At 40.4% G+C, this 22,240-nt stretch overlaps 1 protein-coding gene across 1 annotated transcript in view; it reads left to right on the top strand.

The window, feature by feature from the left end:
* The window catches only part of ube2d2 (ubiquitin-conjugating enzyme E2D 2 (UBC4/5 homolog, yeast)), a 33,153-nt gene extending 11,123 nt beyond the window's left edge, over positions 1-22,030 (top strand). Inside the window, exons 2-7 of the mRNA XM_078411512.1 lie at positions 12,060-12,123; positions 12,235-12,266; positions 12,361-12,438; positions 12,523-12,628; positions 19,531-19,624; positions 21,198-22,030. Of these exons, the coding sequence (XP_078267638.1) occupies positions 12,060-12,123; positions 12,235-12,266; positions 12,361-12,438; positions 12,523-12,628; positions 19,531-19,624; positions 21,198-21,243 (420 nt within the window). The 3' untranslated portion in view covers positions 21,244-22,030. The remainder of the gene's footprint in view (positions 1-12,059; positions 12,124-12,234; positions 12,267-12,360; positions 12,439-12,522; positions 12,629-19,530; positions 19,625-21,197) is intronic.
* The last annotated feature ends 210 nt before the right edge of the window (positions 22,031-22,240 follow it).

Genomic DNA, 22,240 nt, shown 5'->3' with positions numbered 1-22,240 from the left:
AGTTCGTTCAGACTCCCAAACGATCTCTGCCCTTTAGTAGAATCATGGCTTTCTGTAATTCTTCAGATTCCATCATCTGAAATGATATCCTAGGGTACGTTTCTGTGCTGTATAACTTTGTCCCAACTCATCCATGCCAGCCAAGATGCCCATTTAAAATAGTTCCACTTACACCCTTTACTCACATCTTTAAAGCTTTGATTCGGGCCTCTCTCATGAGAAGTATTCCCTCAGCATTTACATGCCAACTCTCTAAATCTTTTGTTTCAGAAAAAAAACAACTTATTCTTCCAAACTTTAATGAACAGCAACCCAACTTGTTTATCCTTGTGGGGCGATCCCTCCATATCTGAGGGCATCCAAGTTAAATTTCATTGGAGACAATTGAAGATACCTTTCCTTTAATAGGGAGATCACTGTTCACACTATTCTAGATGTGAGATCACTAGTTCCTCTACAGATGCAGCAAGCATTTGCCAATTTTATACCCCTTAAAATAATAGCCAAGGTTCCTTGTTACCTGCAGTACTTGTGCAAATGTTTGTGTTTCGTGCACAAGAAGCCCAAAATTACTTCTGGACTGCAAATTTCTGCAATTTTTCAACTAAATAATACTTGATTCTTTTGTACTTCCAAAATGAACAATTTCATATTTTCCCACATTTTGCTTCATTGCCTACAGTCCAATATCTCTCTGTAAAGTATTTGTTTCAGGGCACCAATTTTTCTGTCATCCTGTTCACCAAAACTCTCTTCCCTGCCCTCATTCTTATAAAGCTGTGGTTCACTTGGATCTCTGAAAGAAACATATATTCCTTTCTATTTTTCCCCTTAGTTGATTTTCTAGATTTTCTCTTGCCCTTTGAGATAAATTCAGAATCCAACAGTCTTCAGATCCACCAACAGCTCTGTCTCAACTGTCTTTTTCCTTGGTTCCATTGTTGATTCATCCATCTCTTCGGAACCTTTCCACACTGGGATATGTTTTTGTTAAGTGCCATGAATTGTCTCCTTAAACATTTGCCACTGCTTGCGTGACATTTTTTGTGCCAATCTTTTGATTCGTTTCAAGTTCATCACTGATCACTGCACCCCTCCCCCCCTCCCAACCCTTCCAAATTTGGCGGAAAGTTTCCGCTTTCATATTTCATTTCCGCCATTCCGATTTTGCCTTGCATTTTTCAGCAAAACAGTCAGTAATTGCAATTTGTCGATTCAACCGCTAGAGGTCACTAGGGGTTCCGCGAGAAATCCCCCGTCGTGGAAGTCTCCGAAAATGTGGCACCTGGGCTGGGCAAGGCAGCCAATCCTGACCTCATCGGGACTTCCATGGTCGATCGGTGGGTTGAATTTGCAACCTGCAACCGGGGCTCTGGAAGTCCAGTCCAGCTGGAACCAGCACATCTATCCCCATAGCCCACTTCCTTGGCCAGCTGCATAAACCAGCAAAGCTCTGGAACCAAGAGTGCCAGAAAATCAGTGGTGGAACTGTAATGAGTAAATATTAAATTAAGGGCAAGATTATATAACTACTAGACCAAGTGGACCCGTTGGGTCCAAACCTCTCCTACATTGGTGCAGCACACCCTTCCCCGTCACCAACCCCCTTCACCCCATCCCCAACCCTCCCCCATCCCCTTCACCCCTCCCACTCCACCCCGTCCTCCCGCTTCTCCCCTCCCGCTCCCCCTCGGCCCAACTGTGGAGCCATTGCCGGGCAGGGAGTGCCCCCATGGCCGTGTACCAGCGAGGGAGGGAGAGGGGAAAAGCAGTGACGTCGGCCAAAGCGTCTCCTGCAGCTCGGCTGCAATCTGCAGCGGGGAACAATGGGGACGGCATGGACCCGTTGCCGGGAGGGGAGCGTCTCCCGGGGCTGTTGGTGGGTGAGAGTGGATAGGGAGAAGGCACTCGGCCCCATTTCTCCTGCTGCGATCGGCGGGGAGCAGTGAGGAGCTATCTTGTTGGACCCTCTGCCACAGCCTCTGTGACGCGCTGCAGTATGGGAGGAGGGTCAGGCGCGGGGCACACCGGGACGGGTGCCGGTCCTCCGGGGGGGGGAGCGCATTTATTAAAGTTTATAAGGTAAATTGTTTTTAGAAAGTAACAGAAGTGGGTTTATTCACACCACAGTGGAATGGTGAGTAGGGTGGCAGGTTTTCGGAGGGTGTGTCCAATCCAACTCCATTTTCTCTTTCGAATTTGTAAGTCAATGGGATCCTGGCTTGTTCTTTTCCATAGGTCCACATTGCTTACTTTGTCTCCTCCAGATGTTTAGTATTCTCCTGAGACAGGTGTTAATGAATATTTGCAGCCTGTTTGTTGTGCGTTTTTTGTTGTATTCCGTGTCTCTGATCCATACAGCATTACCTGTTTCACATTTGAATTAAAGATGCATATTTTGGTGTTGATTGAGATGTATTTTGAGCTCCAGATCTTCCTGAGCGTGTTAAGCACCACCCTAGCCTTATTGATTCTGTTTTTTATGTCTGCATCTGCCCCTCCGGTGGTGTCCACCACACTGCCAATGTATGTGAATGTTTCTACCTCCTCCAGGGCAGTGCTGTGCATGAGGATTGGGTTGCTGGCTTTGGAGTGGATCTTCATCACCTGTGTCTTTGCTATATTGGGTGTAAGACCCAGTTTTGTTGCAGCTTGTAAGAGTCTGTCCGTCTTCTCCTGCATTTGTATCTGTGTGTGTGAAAGGAGAGCCATGTCGTCTGCAAAGTCAAGGTCATCTAGCTGTTCCCACATTGTCCACTGAATTCCATTTCTTTTCCCTTCATTTGTTTCCATCATGATCCAGTCAATTGCCAGGAGGAACAGGAATGGCGACAGTAGACATCCCCGCTTGACACCCATCTTGACACTAAAGCTCTGGGAGAGCTGGCCTGCATGCATAACTTTGCATGAGGTTCCATCATACGAGTTCTTGATTAAGTTTATGATCTTGGTGGGAATTTAGGCCGTTAGGCCCCATAGTGTTGTCCTGTCTAAGCTGGTCAAACGCTTTCTCAAAGTCGATGAAGTTGATGTACAGGGGCGTATTCCATTCAATAGACTGTTCAATGATGATGCACAGTGTTGCTATGTGGTCTATGTGGATCAGATCGTACCCATGCACTTCTATTTATGCTTTAGTTCGTCTACCTTATTGCAAATGCTTTGTGCATTAATTTCTATAATAGCACGTTGATCATCTAGTTGTCACCTTGGTGCTGTTTATGGGAGCTTTCTGTGTAAATTGGCTGTTTCCGACTGACATAATTACAGGCTTTAATTTTTGTTTAAAAAAAAGACTTGGCTCATCCAAAGTTGCAAAGTGCCTTATGAATCAACTTTCCAGTTTTGCTCTAATGACAGTGCAGCTAAGAATCTTTATTTCTGACCTTGTGTCTCAAAACGTGGCCTCTATATCAGTAATATTTAATGTTGTTGGTTTGGATCTCATTGACCTTTGAGATGTGAAATGATTTTTGTGTAATATAGGTTACTTTTTTGGCTAGTTCATGAATGTTCTTTGTTAAATGGCATATAGTATGTTCTTTTTAGGTGAGTGTTAAATTAGGTGCAACTTTTATCATGGATCAGCACTTTGTTTTTGCTTTCCAAAATACTCTGGGACCCTTCCATTAATTGTCATTTTAGTTAATCCTGCAAATTTGTCTTGCTCTGGAACTAGCCAAGCTGAGCTGTTTCAAAACAGTTGCAATTGTGTCACCTACATGACTATTGGATATATTCTATCCACAAAAAGCAGGACATCTGGCAAATTACTGCCTAATCAGTCGATCGCTTATTATCAAACGATATGGAAGGCGTTGTTGATAATTGTGTCTCGTGGCACTTGCAAGTATCCCGTTTGGGAATACCAGTGATTCCTGGTTCCAAGCATGGAATGAACAGCTAAATTGATGAAATGAGAAACTGCTCTTGGCATTACGGAAACATTTGATTGAGTGTGGCATCAAGGAATCGTGAAGGATCTCAAGTCATACGCCAGGGAGAAATACATTCCAGTCAGGGAATCAAAACTTGCACACGTTGGGATTTATCACCCACCCTTGGGACATTATTGCAAAAAGTTCCTCTGAGCAATGTTTTGGGCCCAATAATCTGCTGTGTCAGCGATGACCAAGTTTCCTGCCATCACATGGTCAGAATGGGATATTTTCTGAATGTACAGTTTTTGATTTTGGTAGCCCATCCTTGGTAAATGCAGTTCATGCCTTGACCCAGCAAGGCCCAGAAAATCAGCAGGCGTAGGTTACAAAGTGGCAATTGGCATTTTTTCAACCAACTTTCTTTCCTCCCCCACCCTGATCTCATAAGGGTGGCCCAATGGTGCAGCAGTTAGTATGTGGTATGACACAATATAGAAACATATCTTTCAGTTTAGAGGTTTTTTTGTGATCAGTTTCTTCCAAATGCCCTTGTTTCCTCTTGCTATTTGATAATTTGTCTACTGTATATCTTCCTTGGGAAGGCAAGAGGGGGAGTTGGGGGAAAATCTTTCTGCATTTGTATAGGGCCATGGTGAGACCACATCTGGTGTGCAGTTTTAGTCTCCTAATTTGAGGAAGGGCATCCTTGCTATTGAGGCAGTGCATGCACCAAGTAAAAATGCAGTTGCTTGCCTGGCTACTCTGATAACATCTCCCAGATCTTTGACATCTATCATCAAGTAAGAGCAGCAAACACATGAGAGGAACACCACTGGCTGCAAATTGTCAAACCTGCCTGCAATTATGGGTTGGAAATGTAAAATTCCTTTGTTTTGCAGTCAGCAGAACACATTGAATTATGCGACTTTTGATCACTTGCTTTTTTTGTTAGAATGTTTGAGCGGCAAAGTGACGCAGTGGTGGAGTTGCTGCCTTACAGCGCCAGAGATCTAGATCCAATCCTGACCTTGGATGCTGCCTGTATGCAGTTTGTACATTCTCCCTGTGACCGTTTGGGTTTTCTCCGGGTGTTCCGGTTTCGTCCCACATTTCAAAGACATGTAGGTTTCTAGGTTAATTGGCTTCTGTAAATTGTCCCTAGTGTGTCGGATAGAACTAGTGTATGGGGATCGCTGTTGGCATTAACTATATGGACAGAAGGATCTGTTTCCGTGCTGTATCTAAACTAAACCGGCTATTTTTTGCCTGTCATCGTATTTTTTCTCTCTTAGATTGCCCTGCCTGACTAACCCACGTAGAGGACTGCAATGTCACCACCTCAACTGCAATTAGTGCCAATGATACCAACATAAATGGAAATAAATTAAATTTGTACAGTAGCTAATGTTGGCAGGAGACAGGTATATAGAATTGACCTAGTCCAATTGTCCCACAAAGCTTGTGAATTAATTTACAGGAGAACATCAAAAGCTATTAAATAGTATAGATTTGTCACTTTTGATGTTTTGCAATTAAGCAATTAATTGTAAATGATCGAATCTGAAATCTAATGGAACACTGAGCAAGTGTTGAGTGCGTATACCACATACCGAGCTATTTGCAGTGCATGGTCAACAGAGATTGTGCCATCTCAACTCTAAAGTTTCTCAAAACCCTGAATGTACAACTGAAGTCCCTTGCATTCAGTGTTTGGTATCAGCTAGGGTGAGTGCTCTTTAATATCTTGTGATTAAAGATTGCCTACAGAGGAACACTTTCAACTGAAGGAGATCTTAAGGCATATGCAAAGCATAGAGTGATTGTACGAAATGAAGGAAAACAATCTGCAGAAAAGCTGCTCACAAGTGAAAGCCAAATTACCATTGTTACGAAAATATCTCGCTACTTTCTGACATGTTTTTAAATTGTAACTGCCGTGGAGGTAGAAGGAAGCTGATCCGCTAACAAGTAAGACCCTTTTAAAATATTCCAAATTTCAGTAATTGCATTTTTGCTGAATTTCTTTTGAAAAATAAATGCCTCTGTGTCATTAGAAAATGGGATTTGGGGATGAAGCAGCTGTACATCCAGACATAATTTACAGTAAATCCAACCAACTTGCATGGTAGGAAGGAACTGCAGATGCTGGTTTACACCGAAGATCGACACAAAATGTTGGAGTAATTCACGAGGGACAGGCAGCATCTCTGGAGAAAGGAATGGGTGACTTCTTCAGACTGAAGAAGGGTCTTGCCCCAAAAGTCACCCATTCCTTCTCTCCAGAGATGCTGTCTGTCCTGCTGAGTTACTCCAGCATTTTGTGTCTTATCAACTTGCAGTGATACTCTCTTAATCCAGCAAGCTTGAAACTTTAATTCTGAAACAGAGAAGAGAATGGTGGCATTCAAATAACTGTGTATAACCAATGTTCTTGTGATTGGCAGTTTCTTCCAGCTTGCCCCTGGGTGTAGTTTCCTGAAAGCAATCAAGCCTTCATCAAATGATCTTAGAATGTTAGTGACTAGATCCTCTCCTAAAAGGCTTCGGCAGCAGGAGAGTCCCCGCCCCCAGACTTGTCAGCTGTTGGATAAACTATTTTTTCAGATTGCAGCTGCTGTGCCTCACAACTCTCAAGGGGGAAACTGAGTGTGGAATGGTTCAGTCCACCATCCTGGACTTGGCATGAAGCTTCTCCTAACCCAGTAATCCAAGTGAACATTTCTCCTCCTTTGTGGCTTTAAATCAAAAATAAATTATTTTACTTTCCTTTTCAGTAGTATGGCTAACAGCTTCATAGAAATAACCAGGGGCCTATTATTGTGTACTGTAGCAAAATGCCAGGTACAGATTTCTTGGGATAAGTGTACTAAAATCCGGTTCATCGGCGAATAAGATGAAACTAATTGCTGTGATTGTCACTAATATGACATGTCTTCAATTTTATTTCCAGTCTCATAAAACCTGTGGTTGGTGTTCACCCATCAATTTGTCCTTAAGCTGATTTTATCTAAATTCGTCTCTAGGATGTGTATGCAGCAAATAAATATTGTGCCTTCCACCATTTGACAGTCCAAGTACACTAAACTATATCACCTCCTGTTTACCTTATGACTAGAAAAGCCTATGCCTGTTGACATTTATGAAAGTAATTGTCAGCAGACAGCCACAGGATATGGTTCCAAAGTATTTACTGGTGTGTAGTCACCAGGTTTGACAGGAGAAATATATCTCTACTTTTAGCAAGTGGAAACAGTGTCACTGTTTGCATTTTGGAAGGTTTTCGACCTGTGTTTATCTAACTTTTCAAACATTCTTGTCACACCTGAACTCTGATTTTGAACATTTCCTATTTGTTTAGTGGAGCAAAAGAAAGTCTGACCCAGGATATCATGCTAATTAATTTTGAGCACAAACAGCAACTCTGAAATTTCATTATTCAGGCCGTTTTAATTTTCAATTATCTTTTGGGGCAAGTAAAAAATAAAATTAGAATTGTAGTAGTACTATGTATAGTATACCCATCTGTACTATACTGTTTAAATGTGAACAGGTCGGGGCAGTCGTGGCCAGATTTAAAAATGCAATGTAGGAACAAATAACTAAAATGGAATTTGCTGTTCAGAACTTAGTTCAAGTCCATAGATTCTCAAATAATCGTTCTAGCGTGTGATAGAAATGCTGTGATTTTAATTGGGGAAAATATGGCCTTATTTAATCATATGTAGACTAGAAAACTTTGCGAGCAAAGATTAAGTGGAAGTCTATTAGAAATTTTCAAATTTTAAAACTTATCAAAATCCCACAATGCAATTTGGATGGATTTGAGATATTTTTCTGAACCAAGGAAAGGTTAAAAAATGTTAATCCTGCAAGTTTCAGCAATGCTAGTATCAGACAATGTGACATGTTCGTGATTACTTTTCTGTAAAGAAGATTACCAAGGAGGTGGGTGAATCCTGCTCTTGAATACATTAACATTAAAACAATGTTAAAACACTCAGCATAGCAGCCAATCTTTGACGAGAGATAGTTAATATAAGGAGTTACTAAATGTTCATGTGCATTTTCTTTCTAACTTCATATTTGATTGTATCCAGGTAACGTTAATCCTTGAATGCAAGTGTCCCCATTTCAACAGCATTGATTCCTCCCAGTCCATGTATCAGCTAGATTGAGGAAACTGCTCTTTATTTCATCCGTGTCAGCGATTCTGCAGTTTTGTTTTTTTCTTGTTACACCGGCAAATCCCATTTTGTTGTATTAAGGATGTTTGTGCTATAGTGTTAATTAGTGGAGAGACCAAGTTTATTCGCGTTTGATTTTTGTAGCCATTAGATTGAGGTTGTATCAATTTAAATGGCCAGTCATTTTTTGTTTACTGAATTCAATCTCTTATCTCAACATTTTTAAACTTTACTGAATTTGTGTTCTGAGCGATAACCTCTAATGTATGCAAATACTTCAATTTCTAATGAGTATAATGAACTCTTTGGTATACTCTTGTGTTAACCATGTGAAATTCCAGTTTTTATCTTTATGGATATTGATCAACAATGGCTAAAGTACCTTTTCAGAAATGGAATTCACCTCCGCTCTGTCCATCTTAACCAGCCTGATCTCGCTGTGGCTCAGCACTTCAACTCCCCCTCCCATTCCCAATTTGACTTTTCTATCCTGGGCCTCCTCCATTGTCGGAGTGAGGTCAGCTCGACATAGATTACCACATCTCCACCAAAGCCAAACCTATCGGGAGTAGACGAGGGCATTCGATTCAATTTGAGATACCAGCTATCAAGACAGATGTGTACAGCAATTCATTCTTCCCTCGCACAATGAAAGCATGGAATAGCCTTCACCCTACTATAGTTATTCAACCAGACGCAACTAAATTTAAGGCAGCTCTTCTCCAGGAAGCCCTTCTTGCTTAAGTCCATACTCCGCCACCTCCAGTTTAAATTGCATTTGGAATATTTTGGAGGACCAAGAACCAAAAACCAGTGCAAATTGGAGGAACAACACCTCATATTTTGATTGGGTAGTTTGCACCTCAGCGGTATGAACATTAACCTCTAACTTCAGATACGCGCTGCTTTCTCGCTCTATTCTCTCCCCTTTCCCATTTCTCCCACTAGTCTTCCTGTCTCCGACTACATCCTATCCTTGTCCCGCCCCCTCCCCTGACATCAGTGTGAAGAAGGGTCTCGACCCAAAACGTCACCCATTCCTTCTCTCCAGAGATGCTGCCTAACCCGCTGAGTTACTCCAGCATTTTGTGTCTACTATGTTTTATTCTTAATGTTTTAATGGTTTATGCTTTATTCTTAATTGTTTACTCTATGGTCATGTTGTTACTTTGCAAGCGGAGCACCAAGCACGTTCTTTGTATGTGTACGTACTTGGCCAATAAACTTATTCAATTTTGTCCATTAAAATCTGAAATGAGTTTGTTTTCCTTTCGTGAAGGCTAATGGTCACTTGTAAACCTTGACTAGTGTGGAGTCTTTGAGTTCAACTTCCTACTGGTAGCCTCAGCAAAAGTTGATAAATGCCACTGACAGCATGGCCAAACTTGCAACCATGGTGTCAACAATACTGCATATAATTAAAGAATTTGCGAATCTGGCATACTTTGTTCAAAAGCTTTCTGTAATAATGGTTGAACAAGGAAGCTGTTTAAATCTTGTTAAACCATCCATGTTGGGCACGCTTTGTGTATTTTGATGTTTGATCCATGCTAATCAGTTCTATGTTTGTCCTAAGATTACCAACAAAAAATATCAATGATACTGTTTATAATTTAACTGGTACAGAAATGTAGAAATTGACTAATATTAATCACAAACAGTTGTTGCACTATAACCGCTGCGTAGGGCATATTTTATACAACTCTCTATTTTCATTCAGTGCAGTTTTTGCTTCTGATCGAATCGGCAAGGAAATGGAACATGCTCTCCAATCCTTTAGTCAGAAACTTGATATAAATAACAAATTTATTGTTGACAATCTTCTGATTGACACAGCATCGGAATTTAATTGCATAAAATAGTTCAATAATGCTTGATTTGTCACATATGCAACTGCACAGTGAAATTCTTTTTGTATATATTACACATGCAGGCGCGGGCTGCCATTTTGGCGCCATTATTCAAAGTCCAGTCAGCCTGTCTGGCCATCTTTGTTTCCCAGGGGCTCTTCCTGCAGCTGACCCTGAAGGCGCTGGAGGCATTACCTCAGTACACCCTCCTACCAGCCTACACTTCTCGCATCCAACGTCTCCAGCTCCCTCCTGATCCGACGAGCCTTCGGGCGGGTTCAAGATCAATTTATTGTCACATGTACCAATTAACGTACAGTGAAATTTGCGTTACCATCCAGCCATACTAAGTAAAAAGCAACAAGACACACAACCACAAAATAAAATTTAACATAAACATCCAACACGGCGGATTCCTTACTGTGATGGAAGGTAATAAAGTTCAAGCATCTTCCTCTTTGTTCTCCCGTGGTCGGGGCTCAAAGCCCCCGGAGCCGACGGTCCGAGGCCCTCGCGTCGAGATGATCGAAACTCCCAAGTCGGGACGGTTGAAACACTCCGTGGCATGGAGCTCCCGAGTCGTCCTCTTCTTACCAGAGACCGCGCGGGCTTCATGATGTTAAAGTGCACAGGCCCCGCGGTTGGAGCTCTCCACAGTCGATCCCCGGCAAAGGGATTGCAGCTCTGCGTTAAAGTCCGTGCTACACTTGTGGCATGAAGCGCCGGGCCAGTCTCCAGGAAAGCCCCCCAACTCCTCGATGTTAGGCCGCAGTTTCTTCTGTCTGAAGAAACCATTTTGCATGGAAATGTAAAGTTCAGGAATCAGCCCGTGCTTATTTAGTGTAGGAAGGAACTGCAGATGCTGATTTAAACCGAAGACCGACTGAAGAAGGGTCTTACCCCGAAACATCACCTATTCCTTCATTCCAGAGACATTGCCCGTCCTGCTGAGTTACTCCAGCATTTTCTGTCTATCTTCGGTTTAAACCAGCATCTGCAGTTCCTCCACAAAATAAGCATGGGTTGATTCCTGAACTTTACTTTTCCATGTAAAATGGTTTTAAATGGATTCTCTTAGTCCTTTGAGTTTTCCTTTTTTGCTCATGTTCCTGTATCTATTTGTATACATCTCCAGTTTTCTATGTTTGTTTCATTAACAAAAACTTTTAAAATTGCATTTTCTAGGCAATAATATCTGGACAATGAATATGCAGATTAGTGTTTCATCTCATTACTTGCAATGTTTAATACCAGAGTTCAACTGAATAAGATGGATTGCACATTACGAAAGGGGGTTATTTGAAAGTGAAATAGTGATTATAGTTGTGTATCTTGATTGCTGAGAAGTCTCTACGATTACTGAGACATCTATACAATGACTTCTAAGAGGCTGCAGGGTTGATGAAATGCCCCTCTCCTCACCCCAAAATTTCCATTGAAAAATGAGGAGCACGGAAATCATAGTGTGCATGTCAGTGCTTTCATAATTCTATAACTGCCTGTACTCCTATACTTTGAGAGGATCTGAACATCACTAACAAGTCCAGTATTGATTGCCTTGAGTGTAGTGATGAGCCATTGGCTTGAATTGCTGCAGAGACCTCCTTGTAATGTATTTACTGTTGGGTGCGAGCGTCAGGACTTGGAAAAAGGGATGGACTGTCACTATTTCCAAGTCATGAAGGTGTGTGTGTTGGAAGGGAATACACAGATGGTAATGTTCCTATGCACCTGCTGTCTTTGTCCATTTGGGTGGTGAAGATTGTGGGTTCTGTCGGACCATCTACTCTGGGCTTTGGCGTTAATGGTGCCAAGAGGTGTTTTGTCAATTTCGATAATGGTTTTTTAATGAAGGATGGACAGTTGAGCAGTAATTAGCTGGATTGGATTTGTCCTATCTTTTTGTGAACAGGATTTTTTAGTGCAGTTCTTGTTAAGTAGATGCTAGTGTTATAATTCCACTTGTTCCAAATGCAACAGCTGGAATGTTGTCTAGTCCATAGCCTGTGCTATAGATAGTGCTCCTTGATACCACATGGAATCGCGTCACAGAGTTAATCGTTACGTTACACAGCATACTTTGCACTGAATACCACTACTTTTAAAATAGAAACACTGAATTGTTTTTCAAATTTGGTCTTTAGGAATTGAATGATTTGGCCCGTGATCCGCCAGCACAGTGTTCAGCAGGTCCAGTTGGAGATGACAGTAAGTACATTTTGGTAGTTGATCATTCAAATATTTAAATGTATCTTGATTTATTTATTTTTTGAAGCAACGCTAATATATGACTTAAGATTTTATTTATTTTTTCTGCAGTGTTCCATTGGCAAGCCACAATAATGGGGCCGGTAAGTCTTAAAAGAATCACTACCCTCAACCTTAAAGAATGAAACAGAAACTTGGATAATATATTGGTCTAATTAAAACTTTTTCGTTTAACAGAATGACAGTCCCTATCAGGGTGGTGTATTTTTCTTGACAATTCACTTTCCCACAGATTATCCCTTCAAACCGCCCAAGGCAAGTATTTATTAATTTACAAGCCTTTTTTTCATTTAATTTTGACTTTTGAATTGAGATTAACTACCTTATATATCTTTCTAGGTTGCATTTACAACAAGAATCTATCATCCAAATATTAACAGTAATGGCAGCATCTGTCTTGATATTTTACGGTCACAATGGTCCCCAGCATTAACTATTTCAAAAGGTATTTGGATTTTTTTGATTAATTATAATGCATGCTCTTCAAATGAACACCTCAGTCACGAATTAACTTCAGTCACAAGTACCAGTTAAGCATTAATGTGACTAAATCATGTTTCTAGTTAGAAATAAGATAAATCAAGTTGTTTTCTGCAGTGTTGGGTCCTTAATACATTGCTTATGAAAGCAGATGTAAAGTTGCTAATCTACAAATATGTCATCTATTCTGCATAGGTAACATTCTAAACAAACTATTTGGAGTTTTGCCATGTTGTATATATTAAGAGTTGCAGTCCCAGAATAGCACCGTCAAATACTACTTTTAATTGCATGTGTTATAATATTAAATACAACATTACTTGGCAGCCCCAAAACAATTGTAACAAAGTTAAAAGGAAAATGTTTTGCATTGCTACCAATATCTATTATTTTTTGGATTATTGTGGGCGCTGTAGGGGGTGTATAAAATAGTCTGTGCCGTCACTCCTTCCCTTGTTGCTTAATCAAATTTCCCAATAGTCAGCATTTACTTAAGAACATATTTAGCTGGAAGTTAAGTTAACACTGGAGAAATTTACATTTCGTTTGAGTATAGACAGTAGAATGGTACTACTATTGAACTAATGTGCAACTGTCGCACATCTTTAACAATGTGTTTTTTAAATAACACTGAATAGGACTTGTATGTTCTCTCTGTGATCCCATGTGTTTTCTCGAGGTGCTCTGGCCAAATCCCCAAAATAGGCTGGCATGTTCAATGGTTGCAATAATTTTGCTCCTGGTGTTGATGCATCGTGGCAGAATCAGAGGGGAGAGATGGGCATAATTCATTTTGGAAGCAATTAAGGAGAATAGGGCTGATGGAAATGATCTAAGGGCTGATGGAAATGATCTAAGGGCTGATGGAAATGATCTAAGAGCTGATGGAAACGATCTAAGAGCTGGTATTGACTTCTGTGGTTTAAAAAGTTTGAAATGAGGGCAAGGTGAAATGTTTCAAATCCCCCCTTTCATTCCTTATTTTCAATCTTATCTGTCATAAATTCATTAAATGTAATAACAAGGAACTGCAGATGCTGGTTTATACCAAAGATACAGACAATGCTGGAGTAATTCAGCAGGTCAGGGACCATCTCTTGAAAAAATCGATAGCTGACATTTTGGGTCGAGACCTATTTTCAGACTGAATTCATTAAATCTTTGTTTGCATTAATTTTAATAGTGTGGTTCATTACTGACGGATATCTTTAAAAAGGTTTTGTTCACATTTTGAACAAGCATACTCATAGTGAGCAATATTTTGATGTCAAATAGGTAATATTTGACAACTACCACAAGCTACTCTCATTTTCGTCCCTGAATTTAACCTACTGTTAGATTTTGAATGAAATTATGTTCCAGTTTCACTTGTAGTACATTACTATCACTAATCCAAATGTAAGGTTATTTGGTAGTCAGTGTTGCATTGTTTTTAGAATTATTTTTAGACTTGGATGGGGAATTCCATACACTTGTCTATAGAATTTAAGACTGCTATGTTTGTCAATTTGTTTATATTTCTGTAATGCTTCAAATATGCTTTAATATCACAGAGACATGGCTACAAGAGGACCAGGGCAGCATTCAAGAGAGAGCTGGATAGAGCTCTTAAGGATAGCGGAGTCAGCGGGTATGGGGAGAAGGCAGGAACGGAGTACTGATTTGGAATGATCAGCCATGATCACATTGAATGGCGGAGCTGGCTCGAAGGCCCGAATGGCCTCCTCCGGCACCTATTGTCTATTTAACTGAATATTCAGGGGTACACAACGTATAGAAAAGACAGACAGGTGGGCAGTGGGGGTGGGGTTGATCTGTTGGTAAGGAATGATATTCACTCCCTTGCAAGGGGTGACATAGAATCAGGAGATGTAGAATCAGTATGGATAGAAATGAGGAATTGTAAAGACCCTAATGGGAGTTATCTACAGTCCCCCAAACAGTAGCCTCGACATAGGGTGCAAGTTGAATCAAGAGCTAAAATAGGCGTGTCACAAATGTAATGCTACAGTGGTTATGGGAGATGTCAACATGCAGGTAAACTGGGAAAATCAGGTTAGTACTGGACCCCAGGAAAGGGAGTTTGTGGAGTGCTCCGAGATGGATTCTTAGAACAGCTTGAACTGGAGCCTACCAGGGAGAAGGCAATTCTGGATTTAATGTGTAATCAACCTGATCTGATAAGGGGACTCGAGGTAAAAGAGCCATTAGGATGCAGTGATCACAATATGATAAGTTTTACTCTACAAATTGAGAGGGAGAAGAGAAAATCGGAAGTGTCAGTATTACAGTATGGCAAAGGGGATTACAGAGGCATGAGGCAGGAGCTGGCCAGATTTGACTGGAAGGAGGCCCTAGCAGGGAAGACGGTGAAACAGCAATGGCAGGTATTCCTGGGAACAATGCAGAAGTTGCAGGATCAATTTATCCCAAAGAGGAGGAAAGGGGAGTTAGAGGCAACCGTGGCTGACAAGGGCAGTCAAGGACAGCATAAAAATAAAAGAGAAGAAGTATATCATAGCAAAGAAGAGTGGGAAGCCAGAGGATTGGGAATCTTTTAAAGAGCAGCAGAAGATAACTAAAAAGGCAATACGGGGAGAAAAGATGAGGTACGAGGGTAAGCTAGCCAATAATATAAAGGAGGATAGTAAAAGCTTTTTTAGGTATGTGAAGAGGAAAAAAATAGTCAAGGCAAATGTGGGTCGATTGAAGTCAGAAGCAGGGGAATTTATTATGGGGAACGAGGAAATGGCAGATGAGTTGAACCGGTACTTTGGATCTGTCTTCACTAAGGAAGATACACAACAATCTCCCAGATGTTCTAGTGGCCAGAGATCCTTGGGTGACGGAGGAACTGAAGGAGATTCACATTAGGCAGGAAATGGTGTTGGGTAAACTGATGGGACTGAAGGCTGATAAATCCCCAGGGCCTGATGGTCTGCATCCCAGGGTACTTAAGGAGGTCGCTCTAGACATTGTGGACGCATTGGTGATCATTTTCCAATGTTCTATAGATTCAGGATCAGTTCCTGTGGATTGGAGGGTAGCTAATATTATTCCATTTTTTAAGAAAGGAGGGAGAGAGAAAACGGGAAATTATAAACCAGTTAGTCTGACATCAGTGGTGGGGAAGATGCTGGAGTCAATTATAAAAGAGGAAATTGCGGAGCATTTGGATAGCAGTAACAGGTCGTTCCGAGTCAGCATGGATTTACGAAGGGGAAATCATGCTTGACTAATCTTCTGGAATTTTTTGAGGATGTAACTAGGAAGATTGACAGGGGAGAGCCCGTGTACCTGGTGTACCTCGACTTTCACAAAGCCTTCGACAAGGTCCCACATAGGAGATTAGTGGCCAAAATTAGAGCACATGGTATTGGGGGTAGGGTACTGACATGGATAGAAAATTGGTTGACAGACAGAAAGCAAAGAGTGGGGATAAATGGGTCCCTTTCAGAATGGCAGGCAGTGACTAGTGGGGTACCGCAAGGCTCGATGCTGGGACCGCAGCTATTTACAATATACATTAATGACTTGGATGAAGGGATTAAAAGTACCATTAACAAATTTGCAGATGATACAAAGCTGGGTGGTAGTGTGAACTGTGAGGAAGATGCTATGAGGTTACAGGGTGACTTGGACAGGTTGTGTGAGTGGCAGATGCATGGCAGATGCAGTTTAATGTGGATAAATGTGAGGTTATCCACTTTGGTGGTAAGAATAAGAAGGCAGATTATTATCTGAATGATGTCAAGTTAGGAAAAGGGGACGTAGAACGAGATCTGGGTGTCCTAGTCACTGTCATCTGCATCAGTCACTGAAAGGAAGCATGCAGGTACAGCAGGCAGTGAAGAAAGCCGATGGAATGTTGGCCTTCATAACAAGAGGAGTTGAGTACAGGAGCAAATAGTTCCTTCTGCAGTTGTCTAGGGATCTAGTGAGACCGCACCTGCAGTACTGTGTGCAGTTTTGGTTTCCAAATTTGAGGAAGGATATTCTTGCTATTGAGGGCATGCAGCGTAGGTTTACTAGGTTAATTAAGGGGTAATTAAGGAGATGAGGAAAAACTTTTTCAGTCAGAGAGTTGTAAATCTGTGGAATTCACTGCCTCAGAACGCAGTGGAGGCCAATTCTCTGAATGCATTCAAGAGAGAGCTGGATAGAGCTCTTAAGGATAGTGGAGTCAGGGGTATGGGGAGAAGGCAGGAACGGGTTACTGATTGAGAATGATCAGCCATGATCTCATTGAATGGTAGTGCTGGCTCGAAGGGCCGAATGGCCCACTCCCGCACCTATTGTCTATATGTTACTGAGTTGGAAGTCTAATTTCAGATTGCAAAATCACAAACTGGCATTCTTTGTAGTGCTGAGGTCCAAGGTGTCATCTTTCTGATGAGAGAACAATAATTTTCATTATTCTCTTTCTGCATTGTGTTTGGATTTTGAGCAAAAACAAATTGGGTAATTTGGCGGTCATGCAAAATCTCTGGACAAATAGTTGGTCAACCTTTTGGGTCAGTGCTCTTCATCTGAACTGAAGGATCTTGACTTGAAACATTGACTCTGTTTCCTCCACAGATGCTGACTGATCTACTGAGTTCCACACCAGTTTATTTTTTGCTCTAGATTCCAGCATCTGCAGGATGTATGGTCTTGGGGCTTAAAAAGTGAACAACATATTTTTGCTTAAATAGATTGAACTTGGTTGGTTTGAGAGAGGAAATTATATTACTTATTGCAGAGCATTTGGTTTGAAAGAAAAGCCGCACAGTTAAAGTATGTTTTTTCTATCCGCACCCATAAGCACGCACAGATTTTTAGTCGCATTAACAATACCATTCCAAAAAAGTCATTTTTATACAGTTGAGCTTTTACTCCCAGGTTATTTACAACAAATTTAATCTTAGTTCCTGGGTATTCCAAGAAAAAAACTGAAACACTGGCCATCATGGTGAGATTTAATTTACTCCTTTCAGCTCAAAAGTAGTGTACAACTTGCAGAAATGCTGTTTTTAAGATGCACATTTTGCGCAGGAAATGTAAATAATCTTAAATTAAAGATCAGTAAAACTAAAACCTAAAATGTTTAGGCCACAAGCCATAACAATAGATTACATAATTATGCAAAGCCCTCTCATCTTCAATTTATTATGTTCTATTTATGGGGTCATTTTATTTTTCCAATAGTGTGTCACTCTCCATGGACACTGAAATCCTACAATACATTTTCCCTTTCTAAGTTACAAAATGCTACTTGCCAAGATGTTTTCCAAGAACTGAGTCATTTTGTGAATGCAAGAATATTTAATATAAACTTGCATAATTAGCAAAAAAAATCATTTGCAGTAAAGACTTACAAAGCTAGAACTACTCTGGTCTGCCGTCATCTATTACAAAGAAAGGTAAATCTTCAGATGGATGATCTATACTGAAACACATTTTATAAGCAAGCAGAAAGCTTAAAGGGAAAACAAATGACCTGAGTGTGGTCAGCTGATTAAACAACAATAAAGGCAAATTGAACCAGCAAAAAGGCACTAATGAGAAGAGAGAGGTTGTTAATTAGAATACCGCAGAACCAATGCCAGCACCTGCTCTGTGTTTATAAGAAATGACTAAGAACTAAAGTTTCTGAATTCCATGGTGATTGCGAAGTTTGTAGGGTGCCTAATTAAAAGATGAGGTGCTATTTGGATTAGGCTACATCAACTTCTGCCTCTTGGTTTTTTTTCCAAGTAAGGTGGAAGAAAGTTATTAAAATTGTGGACTGTTTGAAAGCACATATCAAATCTACTTGTCATTTCTACTCTAAAAGAGAATTGCATGAATTAAATTTGTTAGTAAATTACTGCCTGGGTCATGGAGATCTAAATGTTAGGAAGAAAAGAGATGAGAGATGGTTGTTCCATCTCATGCTTGCAATACAGTGGTTTCAGGTGACACTGAGGGTGCAGACTTTTTTAAAGTAATGAAGTGATGTTTTATATTAGCAAATTGTAAATTTTCTCCCCATCTGTCATAAATGATTGATGTAAATTGATGCAGGTGCATCTGAATGCAGATAGCACGCTGACTACCACATCATTAAGCAAAAGTGAAATGCTGAAGGAACCCAGCGGGTCAGCAGCATCTGTGGAGGGAATGGACAGATGACATTTCGGGCCAGAGCCCTTCAGACTGATCAGTCAGTTGTCTCTCCATAGCCCCCTTAAATGCTGCCTGACCAGCTGAGTTTCTCTAGAACTTTGCTTTTTGCTCAGGATTCTGTGCACTTTTTTTGCGCCACAAATCATTGAGTTGATCTTGCATTCCAACAAAAGACTAACAGATCTATCATATTCTGTGACATTTCCCTTGTGCTAAATGACATACATTCTAAAAAGATTTCACAACAGAGCTGGACCACGGATGCACGGAAGGACTTCTGCTGCAGATGTTGTGTGATTGGCAAATATGCTGTGTTTCTATGTGCCTTAACAATGCTATCCAGAATTGTCTTACACTTAATTAATATTATTGACCTTAGTCTTAAACAAAAGTAACTAACTCCACAACTCTGTGCAGTCTTGGACGGAGCTGTAACCAAATCAAGCTGTGATGCATCCTGATATGCTTTCTACAGTGCATCTGTAAAAGTTGGTAGGAGTCGTAGAAGTCTTGCTAAACTTCCTTGTCTTAATCTTCTGAGGAAGGTGATGCCTTGGTATAAAATAACATACAGATACAAATGAACTCTGTTCTGTGGTTCTATACCTTGGGTTAATTAATGCCCATTTAGCTGCAATTAGATGTGAATGGCACCATTTATAGTGTAGCCATAGATGATGGAGTTGTGAACATTTTAACTGTTTGAACTCTCTTTTTCAGTTCTTTTGTCCATCTGTTCACTGTTATGTGATCCAAATCCAGATGATCCCCTAGTGCCTGAGATTGCACGTATCTACAAAACAGATAGAGAAAAGTGAGTACATGGATTAAATATTTAAGCTCCAAAGTGCCACCTATGCAACGTAGTTAATATACAGTAGTCCTAAATTTGAAATGCTGTTTTTACATTCTAAGTGAGGCGGTAAATGCTGGAGTAACTCAGTCTAAAGAAGGGTTTCGACCTGAAATGTCACCCATTTCTTCTCTCCAGAGATGCTGCCTGTCCCGCTGAGTTACTCCAGCATTTTGTGTCTACCTTCGATTTAAACCAGCATTTGCAATTCTTTCCTACACATTCTAAGTGAAGTGCATCTTGTAAGTCTTTTGAAATTAAACATTGCTTGCAAAATTATACTTGAATCTAATTGGCAAAGTTTCTTAATCGATGTTGGCAATTTGTTTTAGTTATTTTGATTCCTTGTGCTTTCGGACAAAACACAAATTTGGTGAAATGCGGAATGATTGTTGGCATCATAATATACTTACGGCACTGAAACAGTCCATTCAGCCTACCTCATCCAGGCTGATCAGTGGGTACCCATCCCTATTGTGCTTTTCTATTTTCCTGCTTTAGAAACATGGAAAATAGGTGCAGGAGTATGCCATTCGGCCCTTCGAGCCAGCACCGCCATTCTTGCTTTTAATTCAATATGATCATGGCTGATCATGCAAAGTCAGTACCCCATTCTTGCTTTTTCCTCATATCCCTTGATACCGTTAGCCCTAAGAGCTATATCTAATTCTCTCTTGAAAACATCCAGTGAATTGGCCTCTACTGCCTTCTGTGGCAGAGAATTCCACAGATTCACAACTCTCTGGGTGAAGAGGTTTTTTTCCTCATCTCAGTCCTAAACGGCCTACCCCTTATTCTTAAACTGTGACCCCTTGTTCTGGACTCCCTCACATCGGGAACATTTCCTGCATCTAGCCTGTCCAATCCCTTAAGAATTTTTAATGTTTCTATAAGATCCCCTCTCGTCCTTCTAAATTCCAGTGAATACAAGCCCATTCGACCCATTCTTTCATCATATGTCAGTTGCTCCACCCCGGGAATTAACCTGGTGAACCTACGCAGAACTCCCTCAACAGCAAGAATATCCTTCCTCAAATTAGGAGACCAAAACTGCACACAATGCTCCAGGTATGGTCTCTGTACAACTGTAGTAGGACCTTCTTGCTCCAGGACCTTTACTCAAATCCTCTTGCTATGAAGGCAAACATGCCATTTGCTTTCTTCACTGCCTGCTGTACCTGAATGCTTGCTTACATGCCATCAAATTGGCAACTAAAGTATATTTGAGATTTGATCCTTTTTATCCTCTCCTACTTTAGTGAACCAGAATCTCACTTAAATGTGAGTGCTGAAACTTTATGGTATCGCCATTTATAATGTGTGGGCATTTCTAGGTCATGCTAAGTGCTTATTCTGCTTTTAAATAGTAACCTCTAAAACATATTGTATAGTTAAACAAATTGAATTATTTAGTGCTCTTTTGACAAATTGACATAGTGAGCAAAATGTCTACTCCGTGTGCTGCAATCTCTGATTAAAAGTTGAACAAGATAATGTTTTTTTTTACTTTTATAGTCTTTTCTCTTACTTCTAGATACAACAGAATAGCTCGGGAATGGACTCAGAAGTATGCAATGTGATTACATTAAAATGTTGACGAACCTCTTAAAATACAGCTGGGGGAACTTGCAAAACAATTTTTTTTGGTTTCCGTTTGACTGCTTTATTTGAGCCCACGCCTCTCCCCTGTGCACATGTTCACCTGATCCAGCAGTGCTGCGTTGTTTTGTGTACATATTTGGAACAGCTGATAGAAATGCCCCTCTCAATTGTTTGAAATTCTGACTACTTACAAAGCAAATGTTAATGTCCAGTTCTTCAATCATAACATTTTTTGTGAGACTAAAAGCATTCCTAGTCATTGTAACAAGATTGTTAAAAATTCAGGGTTTAAGTGCTTCCGGGGATACGAACTTTCCCTTTTATAAATGTATGTTGGAATTCTTTTAAACTCATAATGGTTATGAATAATAGAATGAAGAACTTTAATTTGTTTAATGTTTTGCAGTTTTTATGCTGAAGGATCCAAATCTACATTCTAGTTAAACGTTGGGATGGAAAGTTGGAGGTCTACATGTGTCCTATGAAATTTCAATTGTCTCCCTCAACAGTTAAATGGATTGGAGTTATTAGTTAGCCAATCATTCAATTTTCTGTTACCATTTTGGTTTATATTTGGCTTGCAGTGAATGACTTGCTAATAACTCTAATTTTCTTTTTTGTTTTTGTTAACTAATCTTAGCCTCACCAGGATGTAAGGATAAAAATTCATAACTGAACTCGTGTATATTTAATGACCCAAAGGCTCTCCTGGAGCTTGTATGTTCAAAATGATTAATCTGTGTAATAAACTGATTACTAAAGTCATTAAGTATTTCTCTGAACAGGGTACAAGACAAATTGAACATTACCATGTTGTGAACCTGCTAGCAAGCCTGAGTGTTTCTTTAAAAAAATTAGCATCTGGCAACTGTCCACATTTGTATTTTACGATTCTGTTTGCATTACCAGATTGCTAGGAACCATCTACATGTAGTTTGATAATACATAATCAAGATTTGTACCTAAACAGCTAAA

Source organism: Rhinoraja longicauda, chromosome 14 (assembly GCF_053455715.1).
Source record: "Rhinoraja longicauda isolate Sanriku21f chromosome 14, sRhiLon1.1, whole genome shotgun sequence".
NCBI lineage: Eukaryota > Metazoa > Chordata > Chondrichthyes > Rajiformes > Arhynchobatidae > Rhinoraja > Rhinoraja longicauda.
Note: the sequence above shows the minus strand (reverse complement) of the source record. Positions and strands in the feature narration are given on the sequence as shown.